Below are 14,873 nucleotides of genomic sequence, written 5' to 3' on the forward strand. Positions count from 1 at the left end.
AGACTCCGAAATTTATTCCGAACGTTGGAATCGGAATCGAGTAGGTCCGATTCCGAGCTCCCACCACTAGTACGGAGATTGTACCAAACCCTCTTTGAATGACTGTACACTTATCAGCTGATGCATGACGTACGGTAAGATTTGTTATTGTTCCACTATGAATGTAAACAAACGTGGCGTAATACTTCCAGCTGTCAGTCAGTGCTGTGTTCGAAGCAGAGAGAAGAGAAATGATCCGAAAGTTCGCTAAACATTGGCGCGATTCAGCGTCCCTGCTAGTGTTAGCACGGGACCAACCAGCGGCACAACAAAATAAGTACAATTATAAGGTAAATACATAATAATAAACCATTACAATTGAGCGATAAAAATGAGCTACGCGGCTAGGGTTAATAGCGATATGTCTTCTCTTTTGCAGGTACTTGTATTCAAACGTACCTCTAATACGTCATTCATGCCAAATAGTGTAGTTTTTCCCGGTGGCGGTTTCGACAAACAGGACGCTTCGCTTGGCTGGGAATCGTTCTTTCGCGAAAGAAATGTTTCCAACACAGCGTTAAAAGCTATCACGCAAGTAGACGGTGCAAGACCCTACATATTCCAGACGGAGGGCACCGATTTGCTCGACCGCAACCTCTCGCTACGTCTCTGTGCACTGCGAGAGGCCTTCGAGGAGCTCGGCGTATTGCTCGTTACAGACGAGCAGAGGCAGAAAACGGAAACTGGTTTTAGCAAGTGCCTACAGCTGCCTGATGTGGACTCGTGGCAGCAAAAGATACACGATGGTACAGCATCATTCCAGGCGATGCACACTGCACTTGGCACCGTGCCGGATGTGTTCAATTTGTACGAATGGTCATGCTGGCTAACGCCGGCCATGTTTCGGAAACGGCGTTTTGAAACGGTTTTCTATCTAGCGGTACTGAACGAGATGCCTGCCATACATCCAGAGCCCCATGAAGTGCAGGAATATTTTGTAAGTATGAGCGTGTATGTGTGCCTATTGTATTATTCTAAACTATCGGTTCGCTTGCTTACTACAGTGGGACACGCCGGCAGCTTTATTAGAGGCACACCGTGAGGAAAAAATATGGCTCGCACCACCCCAAACGTACGAGTTGACGAGGCTCAGCTTCGTGTATGATATCGACCAGTTGGTGCGGTTTGCGGACAAACGCAATCGGAAGGGTTCCACATTGCTCTGCCCGATACAGTACAATGCAGCGGATGGTGTGATATTCGTGCTGCCCGGTGACGATCTATATCCAGCCGACTACGATTATCTCTCCGATAATGCTGATTTAGACAAGTACGGGGAGCAGACGCGGGAAGCCATACGAAAGCAAGCGAAACGATTGCATCGTGTAGAGCACAAGGATTTGCATCACCAAGCATTCTTTCTGAATCAACAGCCGCTTGATGATCACCTACACGTGCAGGGGTTGAATGGAAATCTGCTGCAAAACCAATAGATGAGACCCGCTAACGGTAGGAGGTTAGTCTGAAAATTAGGTGATACGGGTTTTATAAAAAATAGTATAATACAATTTTCCTTCACCTTTCCCAAAAACTTTATTAATGTTACCCAACACAAAATATCACAGCTTGGAAAGTGGCTCGTTATAACCGAGCACATGCAGATGACCATCCAGCGATGGGCCATTGTGCAAATGCGTCTGCTGGTGTAATCCCCTATGCTCTACGCGATGAAGGTTACGTGCTCGTTCGGCTAATTCTCGCATCGTTAGCTCTCCGTACTTATTCATATCCTCATTGTCAGTAATGAAGTCGAACTGCTCTGGATAAAGATCGTCTCCAGGAAGAACGCCGATATACCCGTCTGCTGCATTAAAACCAACCGGACAGAATGGGGTTGTGCCGAAGCGTTTCCTCGCCTTTGCTACGCGTACTATAACGTCGATATCGTGTACATGGCTCAAACGATGCAATTCATACGATTGAGGTGGTGCTAGCCAGAGAATTCCTTCCGAATGGGCATCGAGCAAATTCCGTGGTGATTCCCACTAAAAACAGAACCCCATTAGCATTGCAAATCAACCGCTCAGGGCATTTATCTTACCATATATTCCTGCACTTCATAGTCTTCTGGCAACACGGGACACACTTCATTGAGTGCAGCCAGGAAAAAGGCCGTTTCGAAACGCTTCCGCCGAAAGTGTGTAGGCGTCATCCAGGTAGACCACTCGTACAGACCCCACAGGTCTGGGGTTTCATGCAACTGCTCGTACAGCTGGCGAAATGCTTTCCTTCCGTCGTGAACGTCAGCTTGCCAGGTGCGCACATCGAAATCGGTTCTTGCCACGCTGAACCCTGTTTGTGGGCCCTTGTTTGCCACCAGCAGCACTCCCAACTCTTCGAAACATTCGCGCAAAGCGCACAGCCGGACGGAAATGCTACGATCTAGCTGATCACCCTCCATTCGGCGGAATATGTGGGGCCTTGGGCCAGACACCGACGTGACCGTTTGTAACGCTTCCGGCGGTATCCTTTGCTCGCCGAACAACCTTAGCCAGTCGGTAGAGTCATCTTGAGGATCGAAAGAACCACCGGGAAATACGATGTGGTTCGGAAGGAAGCTTGTGTTTTCGGTTCGTTTGAACACAAGTACCTGTGAAAGGATAAACAATCAGAACGAAGCGCTTCGATGCGTTTGTATATGCTTTTTGTACCTTGTAATTGTATCCGTGATTATCTCGTTCGTTGTGCCGATTGCGGGCCAAAACGATAACAGACGCCGAATCACGCCAATATTTTTCGTACGCACGCATTTTACTAGCCCCAGTGCTTCTTCTTAAGCAATGATGAATGATTTTTGCTATTGCTTGAAGTTGCCACCCTTAAACCATCTAATCTTTGTCGTAATTTTGATAAGCCACAACACAAACACTGGTTGCGTTTGACGTTGACATGTTCTGCGAAGCTTAGGTATAGGCGCGAGTCTACGTCGTTTATTTACGCTGGAAGGAAGCGCTTCTGTGGAAGAACTGAAGATTAACCCTTGCAGGCTTCGCAAAGATTACAAGATGTCGATTTACAACATTTTTTTTTAAATATTTTAAAATATTTAATTATGTTTACGATAGCCCGGAGTAAGTTTAAAAAAAATATTACTGGGGATCTTTATTTGCGAACTGCTAAACTAAGACTAAAGCTAACTTCTGGATTCGGTGGTATTTAGCTAGGCTGGTGTTTTCGGTGCTGCCAGGTTTGCCGGTCACGTTGTCGTCCACGTTTATGATGATCATGTTGCCTCGGTCCGTCTGAACATACGACACCACACCTGGTCGTGGGAACCTGCTTCTAGTGGAGTTCCCGTTGGAACCTGACTCCGCGCGTGGAGTAACATCGATGGCTCGCTTGCGACCGTTTTCTTACTCAGCACCTGTATCATAGCGCGTAGCGCATGTGTAAATATCTCCTCCCTCCTTAAACGTCGAGCGTGCTCGATCGACTTACCGACGTTTGCAGTGGGATGATGTTGTGAATAGCTTCGGTGGACATTTTCTTCTCTGCATGTTTGGCTTTGTGTTTGTAGGTGCAAAATGCAGTTATAAGAAAGCCTGTTAGAACAACAATTAATATACCTCCTGCAATTGTATGCGTGCGTAAGCGGAGTGTTATTGTATGGAGTTTTGATGTATGTTACTAATATGCATTGTGTGTAGATCTTGTATACTTGGCTAGTTTAGATTTATTTCTGTTTTGCTGCCAGTTAAGGGTAGGAAGTAGTCTTCTTGGTCTAAAACATCAATATGCGCAGTAAATGTGCTATTTAAGATTTTTACGGTGCAATTGCCGGTTTCAATTAGTGTGGGTACTGCTATTATTTGGCTGTTTAAACATGAATCAATGACTGACACGCCAAAGGTGGTATCGATTAGAATGACTCCTGGTTTCATTCCTCGTATTATTATTCCTCGTATGCTCGGAGCTCGGGGTGGTGGTACATTTAGATGGATGATTTCTGATGATATTTGAGATACACTCGTCGTTTAGCGGTTGTGGGTTGTTGCAAATCGTGCACTCTTCGTTAACATTGAAAATGGTGTTTTTATGTTTGGCTACAAATTTTACATCCGTCTATTCTTCTATGTCTTCTACAGTTGTACAATGTTATTAATGTTCAGGATAAGATTTACTTGTTCTATTTCAGTTTTTACGACTTTTACCTGATGATTCATTTGATTTTCGTTTTTTTTTTTAGAGTTTGTGTAATTTTGTTCACTGATTTTTCTATTTCGGAATTAATTCTAACTTGAGCATTAATGTTGGATATGGTTTTGTTTTCTGAATGTTATAAATTCTGAATGTTCTAAGTGTTTTCTGATCTGCGATTTCCTGCGATTATTTGTATAATTGTTCTTAAACCATTTATTATGCCTCTCTTTTGTTTTCTAGGTCTTATATTTTCTAATTTTTTTGTTTTAAGCTGATAGGATTTTATAGTCTAAGGTGTCCTTAAGATGGTTGGTTAGGCTAATATTATTGGCTAAATTCTGAATATTGTTAAGGTTAGTCTCTGTAAATTGCTGCTGTTATAAATTTTGAATTTGTTAAAACTATTATAAGGAAATGAATCATTCCAAATTTCATTTTTAGTTTTTTATAATATTCAGCTGTGATTTCCGTAAGGATGAGAAAGAATTTAAATGGTATGTTAGGTTTTTCGTTTCCTTTTCAATTTTGATTTGTGATTTTTTCTTCCATTTCGGTCTAAAATATTTGTAACTAGGTTATCGAAAACTTTCGTTTCACGATACCTTTCTTCGTGTTTTAAATTATTTCTTTTCCTTTCGAAGACCGTGTCATTGTCCTTGAATAGTTCTGGTTCTTCTCGTATTTTGTTTAATTTTTCTATGTATTTGGATTTTTTTTCTTTTTGTTTTGTGGCATACACTCTATAAAGTTCCTCTTTTTGTTTAATTCTTTCTTGAAGGTCTTCAGGGATAGGATCTTCGTTTTTTGAAGCCGAAAAATAGTTCTTTAGAGGATATGTTTGTTTGAGAGTGTATAGAATCATTGTAAATTGAGACTGCCAAATTAATTTTTGAAGTAGTTGATAAATTTTTTGTAGAATCTCGTAGTGAGATTATGTTGTGCAATTCTCTTATTGTTCTATGGACAATTTCTATTGTTCCATTTGAAGAGGATTGACCAACACTTGTATAATGAGATTCTATATTATTTTCTTCAAGAAATTGTTTGATTGTGGTGGATTTAAACGAACATTCTTGGTCCATCACAAGCAAACAAGGTCTTCCAACATTAGCGAAGAATTGGGTTAGTGCTTTTAGTATATGTATAGCGTTTCTTGATTGTAAAGGAATCGCCATGGTTAGTCTTGAGAACTTATCGCAAAGGGTTAGAAAATGTTTATCAGTAATTATAAAGATGTCCATATGAACGATTTCCAAAGGTTTTTTAGGAGTGGCAGTAATTTGATATTTTTGTTTATATGGGCGTCTTTCATATTTAGCTTTTTGACATATTTTGCAAATGTTAATAAATTTAGTAATTTTAGTTTTCATGTTAGGAAAATAATATTTTCTAGAAATATGTAGTTTGGTCTCAATAATTCCTCTATGGTTTGCATTATGTTGTCGTTCAATAATCAAATCCTGGTCAATTTCATCAGTTACATCTTCTAAAATTGTTTTTGTCCAAAATAGTTTGATCGATTTTGCGCGAGAGAAATAGTTTTTGTAGATAATTTGTAAGTTTTGTAAGATTTTTTCGCTGCAACAAATGCCAGTAACACATTTGGGAGATGCATATTCTTTGATTATGTTGATCAACATAGCTGGTCCAAAAAGGGGTGTTTTTATTGTTATTCTATGATAATTTCCGAAAAGTGTAATTGCTTCTCGAGAATCATTATTATTTTCTTCTAGTATTATTTGATTTCTAAATTCATTTATTGGTTTTTCAGTTGCTGGGATGAATTCGTCATCATTAGTATCTGCTGAGTGTTGCGTCATAGTGTCAGTATTGTTAGAGGCAGTATTTGCATTTAATTCGGATGTTAAAGCAGGGTTTTCCGTAATGCGGGATAGTACATCTGCATTTCCATTAAGAGTACCTTTTTTATACTTAATTTCAATTTCAAATTCTTCCAAGGCAAGTTTCCAATGAAGAAGTCTTCTATTTAAATCATTTTTCTGTCTTAGCCAAACAAGAGGTTTGTGGTCAGTTCTTATTTCAAAAACTGTTCCGAAAATGTACGGTCGGAAATGCTTGGTTGCCCAAACAATGGCGAGTAGCTCTTTTTCGGTAGCTGAATAGTTGCACTCTGTTTCCTTAAGCGTTCTAGAAGCGTAAGCGATTGGGTGTTCCTTACCATCTTCGAATTTTTGTGAAAGTACAGCGCCAAGGGCGAAATCACTTTTTCTGATAAAATTTCAATTCAATTTAAATAAATGATAAATCAAAGATTCAATTTTCTGATAAAATCAGGATATTTTAAAATTGGATCAGTAGTGAGCATTTGTTTACAATCGTTGAAACAATTTATAAATTCGTCATTATGTGTTATTTTAGAACCTTTCTTAAGACATTTTGTGAGGGGTTTGGTCAGTTTTGAAAAATCTTTTATGAATTTTCTGTAATAACCAAGGATTCCTAAGAAGCCTTTAATGTGGGTTGTTGTTTTTGGTATGGGCCAATGCAATATTTTTTTCTATTTTGTTTGGATTGGGTTTGATGCCATCTTGAGTTACGATGGCTGGTATTATTGAATCCGTTCGTAGCGGCGGCAGTACGTCCCGACACTCATTTTCCTAACGTACTAGATGGTTGCTACAGTTATTCACCGCGGCGTTGTAGGAGCGGGCTCAAGAAATGTGTTGCCATCCCTAGAATTTCATGTGAGCGCCGTACGTTCCCGCTACGAACGGATTCAATAATACCAGCCTATATAGCTGTGCTTTTCTTGCAATGGCTGGTATTATTGAATCCGGAATCCGGAAATAAGAAGTGTAGGAAGCGATGTAAGTCCGGGAATCTCCATGTGAATAGATCATTTACAAGTTAATTTTGATTCTTTGCCGTTATCCACACGTAGCATCATTGGACCTAAAGGCATATTCCTATGAAGATGCTGAAATCGATTCCGTTTCGAAACCAATTCTGATTTCGGAGTCAATTCCGATATCGGAGCCGATTTTGATTCCGCAGCCAATTCCGGAGCCGCTTCCGATTCCGGAGCCAATTCCGATTCCGGAGCCAATTCCGATTCCGGAGCCAATTCCGATTCTGAAGCCAATTCCGATTTCGGAGCCGATGCCGGAACCAATTCCAAAGCCGATGCTGGAACCAATCCCGGAGCCGAAGCCGGAACCAATTCTGGAGTCGATTTCGATTCCGGAGCTGATTCTGGAATCGATTCCGGAAACTGATTCCGGACCTACTATCCGGAATCGATTCCAGAAAACTTCGGAGCTAGCCGGAATCGATCCCGGTGAAATCTTAATTTTTCCCATCACTAATTCGAATCTCGAATCGACTCTTCAAAGATTCATGAATCTCTAAAGATTAATGAATCTCCAAGGATTTATGAATCTCGAAAGTTATATGAATCTTCAAAGATTCATGAATCTAAATAATTAATAAATCCATTAAAATTCATATATCTACAGGGATTTATGAATCTTTAGAGGTGTATGATTTGCAAAATTAGCTCTAATAAAAGGAGAAATCAGATACATATTTCACCCATCCTGATAATGAAGATTAAACCAAGTTAAATTGTTATGTTTTTTTTAAACAGGTACAATTTTAAATTTGCTTTTAAATTAATTTAGTTTGTTCTATTTACAGCAAGAAACTATTAATTTGAATAGAAATAAACACAAAAAAGTTCTCATACAAATCGGGATTTGAACACACGCTTTTTTCTGGGTTCGGAACCAATAGCGTTATCACTGCTGTATTTGGCAGTTACTTTAGTGAGGATGCAAAACCGATAAATAGCCTAATTAAGATGGCGGTAAGCTATCGATTCTCGTCGAATCGAAAAGTTGAAAAATTTCGAAGAGAAACCGTTACAGCCGTGAATGTTTCGATTGAAATCTTTATTCGCCTTGTAAGGTGAATAAGGCCTTAAATGCCTTTTAAATGCCTTCAAACCCGTTTAATGTTGGTATGGTTATTTTGTGTTATTACGTGAATTTATTGTATAATTATTTGTGTTTTCGACATGATTGAGGATAAACTGAAATGAAATGAAATGTTTGAGGATAAAAACTAAGAAATCACCCAACTGCCACAAATCCACTAAACGACCACTAAACGGCTTCTAAACGACTCAAGCACTCTACCTAAACGGAATATAGAAAGACTTCGTTTAGCAGACGGCAAACGACTCATGCATTCTAAAAATAGTACAAAAGCTGGTGGCGCCATCTGTTTGTGGGATACCCAACCAGTTGAGCTTCTTCGCTTGGAGGAGGAGAGCTTTCTCATTTCCTCTGTACTTTTGTATGGTTTCGCATTGAAGTTATGCATCGCTAGAACTAGAACGGCGATACGATTGTTTAAATACTAAAAACTCCAACCGAAACCACCAGTACTGAAGCAAGTGAGATTTGAGTAATGGTCGTTGGTGTTGATACCCACGTATCTGACCACACGACCATTCATATAGATTTTTGCTCGGAAAGTTAGAAGGCTATATATATATAGGTCATGATAAGATGAAACTTGTCGAAACACATTGCAAGAAAAGAATAGCAATGTAATAATCAGTTTTAATACGCCATCTATTGATCAAACCAATGAAGCTGTGGAGCTTTAATTTTTTTCTATGGATATTCAATTTTCCAGTCGTTTAAGCTTAATCTGTGGCGCTTGGGCATTTATTTTTCCTATGATCCCGTTTACAGGGTTTTCCATTCCAATTAACAACTGTCGACAGTCTACTAGCAATCCTCGATTTCAAAAACACGTTTGTCTACCACTTACAAACAAGTCAAGCCATTTTTGGTACACTGTCCATTTCAATTTCACAATTGTCGTCTTTGACAACCGGCGTGAGAAATTTATTTGTTAATTCTCTCACAGCCATCTCTCACTTGCAATATCGGAGCATGTAGAAAAGCTCATATGAACAAGTTGAAAAAATGTAAACAACGGTTTGAATCCTGGCGATTTTATGTTAAATGACGAATTGTCAAAATCGTCTATATTCCACCACCTTTTTTTTAATCCACCTTGCAAAAGAGGGTAAAAGTTGAAAAACCACGGATATAAACAATAATAACAGTACTTTCAAATACAGTAGAGCGTCGATTATCCGGGCAGCTCGGGACCGGACGGTTGCCGGTTAATCGATTTGCACGGATAATGGTCCAAGAAATGTCAAACGCATATAAAACATATGAAATTCACTAGTTTTATTATTAATTCACCTAGAATCAAACGATTAATCGTTAGTAGAATATTATTTTAATCAATAACTGTAGGTTTAACAACTGTTCATGAACAAAAATGAATTTCGAAAATACCCCTAGACACTACAGAGCTGCACAAGAAACTTGTTACCCAATTGACTATCGCTGCAAACTTTTGCCGCACGTATGAACAGCTGTCAGATTTATGCGCACGGTTAAGCCGCCCGCCGGTTAAGCCGTCCCCGGATAATCGACGTTCTACTGTATGTACGTAGAGAAACGATATATTTCAAGAAAATTTTACGTTATCTTTGATTGTCAAGTTAGCCAGTGTTGATCGGATCAAAACAACACATTTTGTCCAGTCCAGAAGATGGACCATAGTTTGCAAAGATCTAGAAAGCAACAAACAACAACATTCGCTGGCAAACTCTGCCCGTGACTAGAAGAATTTGGAAGCCAGAAAATTGTGCTCTCTCATCGTGGATGTGCTTTAGATATTTTACTCCACTTTGGGGTGATGCAACTTTGGTGATGAATCATTCATAGTTTTCGTATAAAAACACCAGTTCAAAGTACGGTACGCTGTAGTCCAGTCAAAACGAACGAACCATAGTAACAACCGAACCCACCCGGTTACAAAGTGAAATTACTTTCAGTGGAATTGAAGTGCTATCATTTGTTGAGAACTATCGAAGCGTTACAGAGTGCTTAGTTTTAAAGAACCTAAAGCGATCCACGGCATAAAGTTATATCGAAATCAATAAATAAATAATAATATATAATAATAAAGGTAAGTTTCTAAAATAGTGCATTATGCAAAGTATCAACCAGTGAAAAGACATTTGGTGAAGGAGCAGGCACGACGTATCATAAAATTTATGACGTCTGAAAAAAAAACCAAAAAAGCTAAACTAAAACCAGTTTCTCTACGTCCCGCAACCAGTTTTTGCATCCCCCGAGAACAAAGGAACAGCGATGAGTGCTTTGATTTCTTTGAAAATTACCATCGAAAACGATGCGAACTATCTTCTCTTCGGCGACCGAATTTGTCGCAACTTGGAAGAGCTGGCCGCCTTTTGTTCCGCCCGTTACCAGGATTTGCAGAAAGCTGTAGAAGGCTTCCGCTACTATTGGATTGGTAAGTAGAAAGGTTTTATTCGTAGAACGAATTATTTTTTAAGTACAACGATACGTTTTCTGCAAACACCTTTTGCGCTAGTGTGAACCACTGGACGGGGGAGGGTTGTAAATTTACGACGCAATATGGTGGCTTTGCAACAAATGTGTTCGCTGGAAGTGCATCAAAATGGATGCCGCTGTAGCCGGAAAATGCACATAACACACACATAGACATTGGGATTGAACACTAACAAAACGTAGGCGCTGTATAGACATTGAAGTCGGGTGAAAAATCTGGAAATAGCCGAAGGGGGGGAGGAGGGGGGGGGCTACGTTTGTGCGAATGCAAGAGAGCATATCGTTGACCTTGGATTGCGCTTTCCCTTGCTCACTGTTTAATGTCAAACTATCCTTCTGCTCACCCCGTCACCACCCACAGATGACGATGGGGACGAGATCCGTATTACCACGGACGATGACTACGGCAGCTTTTTGCAGGCGATGGCCAACGCCAAGGCCCGTCTTTACGTTGTAGGCAAGAAGACGGCACCGTTGGTGTCGACGAGCATCGACAAGGAAGAGCAACCCGTCGCGCAGTGTGAGGCCGATGGTGCACCAATGCAGAACGCTGCCACTGATGCGATGGCCGGGAAGGATCTTCCCTTCCACCCGCACGTCGTCTGCGACGTGTGCGACGGTGATATCATCGGCCATCGCTACAAGTGTTTGACGTGCCACGATTTCGACATCTGCATGAACTGCGAGGCCAAGTTCCGCCACAAGGACCATCTGATGATGCGTATTCCGCGGTCGGAAATGTTGTGCCGTTCGCAGACAACGGTGTCGCGAATGTTCGAAAAGCTGCGCCTGTACGGGACTCGCATCACGGCCAACTCGCCACAGGATCTGGATGAAGTGGCACGCGTGCCGAGCAACAAAACTGCTGCGTCCGTCGCAGCGAAGCGCGAAACTACGCGAACAGCACAGCGCAGTAGCAAGCATCATGGGTAAGTTGTGCCGGAAAGAGAAGTAGTATGTGTGCATATGTAAGCTTTATCCCTGTTGCCGTGGTTACCGAGCTACACAGCGACTCTATGGCTGGTATTATTGAATCCGTTCGTAGCGGGAACGTACGGCGCTCACATGAAATTCTAGGGATGGCAACAAATTTCTTGAGCCCGGTCATACAACGACGCGGTGAATAACTGTAGCAACCATCTAGTACGTTAGGAAAATGAGTGCCGGGACGTACGCCGCCGCTACGAACGGATTCAATAATACCAGCCTATGAGTAATTCGTTTCAATAACTTGATTCAGGAAGTAATTTTCGTTCTTTTTAATGAAAAGTCATTAACAATGCTGGTGAAAAGGCTATTAAGTGATGTTTTTTAATGATTTCATTTGCTAGATTATTTGTTACTTAATCATCGTAATTTTTAAATAAAGACACACATCTTACTAGACGACTCACTAATCACTAATTTCGGTTTGCGATTGGATTAGACCCGCTCATTGCAGTTTAAAAAACAGAGCCGTGACAGTGTTACGTGTCTGGGGCACACGGTCCGAGACTTGAACCCATGATAGGCATGTTGATAGGTCGTGCGGCTACTGTGCCACGGCGCTAAGGGAAAATTGTAGAAATTCAATTGTTTATATGTCATTTTCTTTTTCTGCTTCCCAGCGAGGATCGTCGATGCGGCGAAACATCCAAACCGCCCCGTTACAGTAAGTCCAGCGGTGAACGCAAACAAACCTTTGCTCACGTGCCAACGGCAGCCGAACGCGTGCCTAAAGAAGAGAAAGATAAACCATCGCAACGGTCAGTGTCGGATTTTAACCGACGCTGCAAACATATGGTAAACATGTATATGAATTCGATGCAAGCGTTGGATCCAACGGCGACATTCCCCGATCCCGCAGCAGGCTCCGATCACGTCGCCATGGCAAATGCTGCAGCCGCAGCAGCAGCAGCTGCCGCAGCGAAAGCTACTGCTGCAGCTAACACCGCCCTGAATGCTACATCCAATTTACCATCTAATAGAGGTAATGGCGCAATGCCATCCTCAACAAACGTCTGGGGGGTACCCTTTTCGGACGAATGTATTGAGAGATTTACCGACGCCAGGATTCCACAGAAGGGTTCTAAAAAGCATGAAAACAAGACACCAACTGCGCAACCACAGTCGGAGCAGCAACCGGGAATTTCGCTGCCGTTTTTACCGTTTGTAAATCTTGCCTGGCCAACGCAGGAGAAATTGTTGTTCGCAAGCGAGAATGTATCCAAGCTGCTGGACCCGCTCGGATTATCTTTCGAGATACGCCACAAGACAGCGGCGTCTCCTTCGTCATCCTCCCCCGGAGATGCGAACACACACAAAACGGATGATTGCACTCCGTCCACATCGGCTGCTAACTTGGCAGCCGCATCAGGTCCGACAATGCCGAAGGAAGAGACGCGTGCGCCCGAGGAGAAGCAAAACAAAGCGACCGAAACACAGGAATCGCAGAATGTGGAGTCAGCGACCGTTTCGGATACAGCACAAAACCAAGCAAAACCGTTGACCGAATGTGGTGAAGTGGTGGAGTCAAAGAACAACCATAAAGTCGTCGGTACAAAGGAAACAAAACCATCCGATGGGCAAGGACGCACTAAAGCAAAAGTGGTAGGAGCGGGCACATCGCTCGAAACCGATGCAGCCGTTGCGGAAGATGCGGAGGCAGAGGAAATCGAAATGGACGGTGAAAACGATTCCCAAACGTCCACATCGTCTGCTTCGTTGCTTACCGATGACGACCAGGACCTGATCGATGTGGCAGAAGATGTGGCAAAATCGGCCTCGCCGTCCAAGCCACCATTAGCGACTGAAAAGACCTGGACCCTGGTTGACATCCCACATGACGAGGACGAGGAAAAGCAGGCCAATGCGCCACTGGACGCTATTGCCAGACTGATCGAGCACGATAGTTCGTCGTCCTCTTCTTTGGGTTCGCTGGAATTCACGAAACCGAGCCTGTCTCCAAAGGAGAAGAAATTCAGCAATTCGAGATCGAAAGATAAGCAGAAGGAACATAAGACGAAGGAACCATTCTCGCCAAAGCCAGGTGGTAGTGGTGTTGCTGGTGAATTGGATTATGAGAATTATAGCAAAATCCTGGCCGATCATTTGGAAGTTTCGACGACGTCTGCTGGTAAGGAGAAAAAGGCATCCACTCCGCCAAGCTCAGGGCCGTGCTCTTCGTCGTCGTCGTCGGGTGATTCGATGGCCGCAAATCCAGATAAGAGCACTCGATTGAGCGACTCAGCGCAGCGTATGGATTGTACAGTGTATAGCCACCGCCCGCATGTCAACCATGCCATCCATACGATGATGACGATGGGCTTCAGCAACCATAACGGTTGGCTGACCCAGCTGCTCGAATCTTTGAACGGTGACATCCCGAAAGCACTCGATCTGTTGCTTCAGCATCGCCACTAAACAACGGCGAAAGCTACTAAACCTTGATCGTTCGCCTTATATCCTACTCTTGAATTGTATTTCAACTTGTCGCAGATGCACGCGACCCACCACATTTACCATGATGTATAACCAATTTTAGCTTGATAGGTATTGGGTGTATATTGTACACAAACCTTTCATCAGAATTTGTAAGCCTAAAAATGGTAGAATCAGCTCTCAAAGCTGCTTCAAAGAAGTAGAAATCATTGTCAATTCGAGGTGATTCGGCACATTTTTTCGGCGGGTAGAGCGAATACGGCGAAATTGCCCTTAACATCCAGTATTAGATTGCCGAAGGGAATTTATAATAGTATCGTGCGCAATTGAACGCAAACGTAAAAAAACAACATAAAAATAACCCAACAACACAGGACAGAGGATTGGATGGTTTAACGAGCTAAATCAATATATTCACATCTTAGAAGCATACATATATAAAATGTTTATAGATGCCCACTACAACCCCCCTGTATAGATGTATTTACTCACTGCGCCTCCCCTCATCCCTTACGTACGATGTGTGGGGCGGTGAGATTATATGTATGGTTATGGAAAAATAAAATGTATCTCGGCGAATACCGAAACAGCAACAACTGAACGCATTGTTTATTATACACATCCACCACTTACCCACTAACCCCCCCCCCTAATGTAATCGGGTTACATCTAATAAAATCAAACACCCAAAACACACATTCGTCCGGTTTCATCGTACTTCTCTCTTTTGTTTTTATTTTGCTGCTTTTTGTTGCACTATTTTTGTTCTTTGTGTTTGCTTCTCTTTTATTGTTACTTTTACCCTTCTTTTCATGTTCTCACGCACTAACGCACACATACACACGC

General features: G+C 42.0%; 3 protein-coding genes across 3 annotated transcripts; 2 read left to right on the forward strand and 1 right to left on the reverse strand.

Moving 5' to 3' along the window:
- The first annotated feature begins 179 nt into the window (after positions 1-179).
- LOC120902302 (nucleoside diphosphate-linked moiety X motif 19-like) lies at positions 180-1,564 on the forward strand. Its single transcript, XM_040310958.1, has 3 exons — positions 180-329; positions 419-976; positions 1,044-1,564. Exons 1-3 carry the CDS (start codon positions 231-233, stop codon positions 1,470-1,472), a joined length of 1,086 nt encoding a protein of 361 aa, XP_040166892.1. The 5' UTR covers positions 180-230; the 3' UTR covers positions 1,473-1,564.
- On the reverse strand, positions 1,554-2,947 carry LOC120902303 (nucleoside diphosphate-linked moiety X motif 19-like). Its single transcript, XM_040310959.1, has 3 exons — positions 2,691-2,947; positions 2,081-2,629; positions 1,554-2,024 (listed from the first exon to the last, which is right to left on the reverse strand). The coding sequence occupies exons 1-3, from the start codon at positions 2,787-2,789 to the stop codon at positions 1,599-1,601; spliced, it is 1,074 nt and encodes a 357-aa protein (XP_040166893.1). The 5' UTR covers positions 2,790-2,947; the 3' UTR covers positions 1,554-1,598.
- A 6,857-nt stretch (positions 2,948-9,804) lies between these two features.
- On the forward strand, positions 9,805-14,623 carry LOC120902288 (protein ref(2)P). Its single transcript, XM_040310929.1, has 4 exons — positions 9,805-10,200; positions 10,354-10,548; positions 10,969-11,536; positions 12,215-14,623. Exons 2-4 carry the CDS (start codon positions 10,386-10,388, stop codon positions 14,007-14,009), a joined length of 2,526 nt encoding a protein of 841 aa, XP_040166863.1. The 5' UTR covers positions 9,805-10,200; positions 10,354-10,385; the 3' UTR covers positions 14,010-14,623.
- Positions 14,624-14,873: the final 250 nt, after the last annotated feature.

Source organism: Anopheles arabiensis, chromosome 3 (assembly GCF_016920715.1).
Source record: "Anopheles arabiensis isolate DONGOLA chromosome 3, AaraD3, whole genome shotgun sequence".
In the NCBI taxonomy this organism is placed as follows: Eukaryota; Metazoa; Arthropoda; class Insecta; order Diptera; family Culicidae; genus Anopheles; species Anopheles arabiensis.

What these genes read in the sequence shown, in the direction of transcription:
- LOC120902302 (XM_040310958.1), top strand. Translation starts at nt 231, where the DNA reads ATGATCCGAAAGTTCGCTAAACATTGGCGCGATTCAGCGTCCCTGCTA. An exon ending in AAAATAAGTACAATTATAAG is followed by an intron (nt 330 to 418) that starts GTAAATACATAA and finishes TCTCTTTTGCAG; the next exon opens with GTACTTGTATTCAAACGTAC. An exon ending in ATGAAGTGCAGGAATATTTT is followed by an intron (nt 977 to 1,043) that starts GTAAGTATGAGC and finishes TGCTTACTACAG; the next exon opens with TGGGACACGCCGGCAGCTTT.
- LOC120902303 (XM_040310959.1), bottom strand. Translation starts at nt 2,789, where the DNA reads ATGCGTGCGTACGAAAAATATTGGCGTGATTCGGCGTCTGTTATCGTT. An exon ending in ATCACGGATACAATTACAAG is followed by an intron (nt 2,630 to 2,690) that starts GTACAAAAAGCA and finishes ATCCTTTCACAG; the next exon opens with GTACTTGTGTTCAAACGAAC. An exon ending in ATGAAGTGCAGGAATATATG is followed by an intron (nt 2,025 to 2,080) that starts GTAAGATAAATG and finishes TTCTGTTTTTAG; the next exon opens with TGGGAATCACCACGGAATTT.
- LOC120902288 (XM_040310929.1), top strand. Translation starts at nt 10,386, where the DNA reads ATGAGTGCTTTGATTTCTTTGAAAATTACCATCGAAAACGATGCGAAC. An exon ending in CTTCCGCTACTATTGGATTG is followed by an intron (nt 10,549 to 10,968) that starts GTAAGTAGAAAG and finishes CACCACCCACAG; the next exon opens with ATGACGATGGGGACGAGATC. An exon ending in CGCAGTAGCAAGCATCATGG is followed by an intron (nt 11,537 to 12,214) that starts GTAAGTTGTGCC and finishes TCTGCTTCCCAG; the next exon opens with CGAGGATCGTCGATGCGGCG.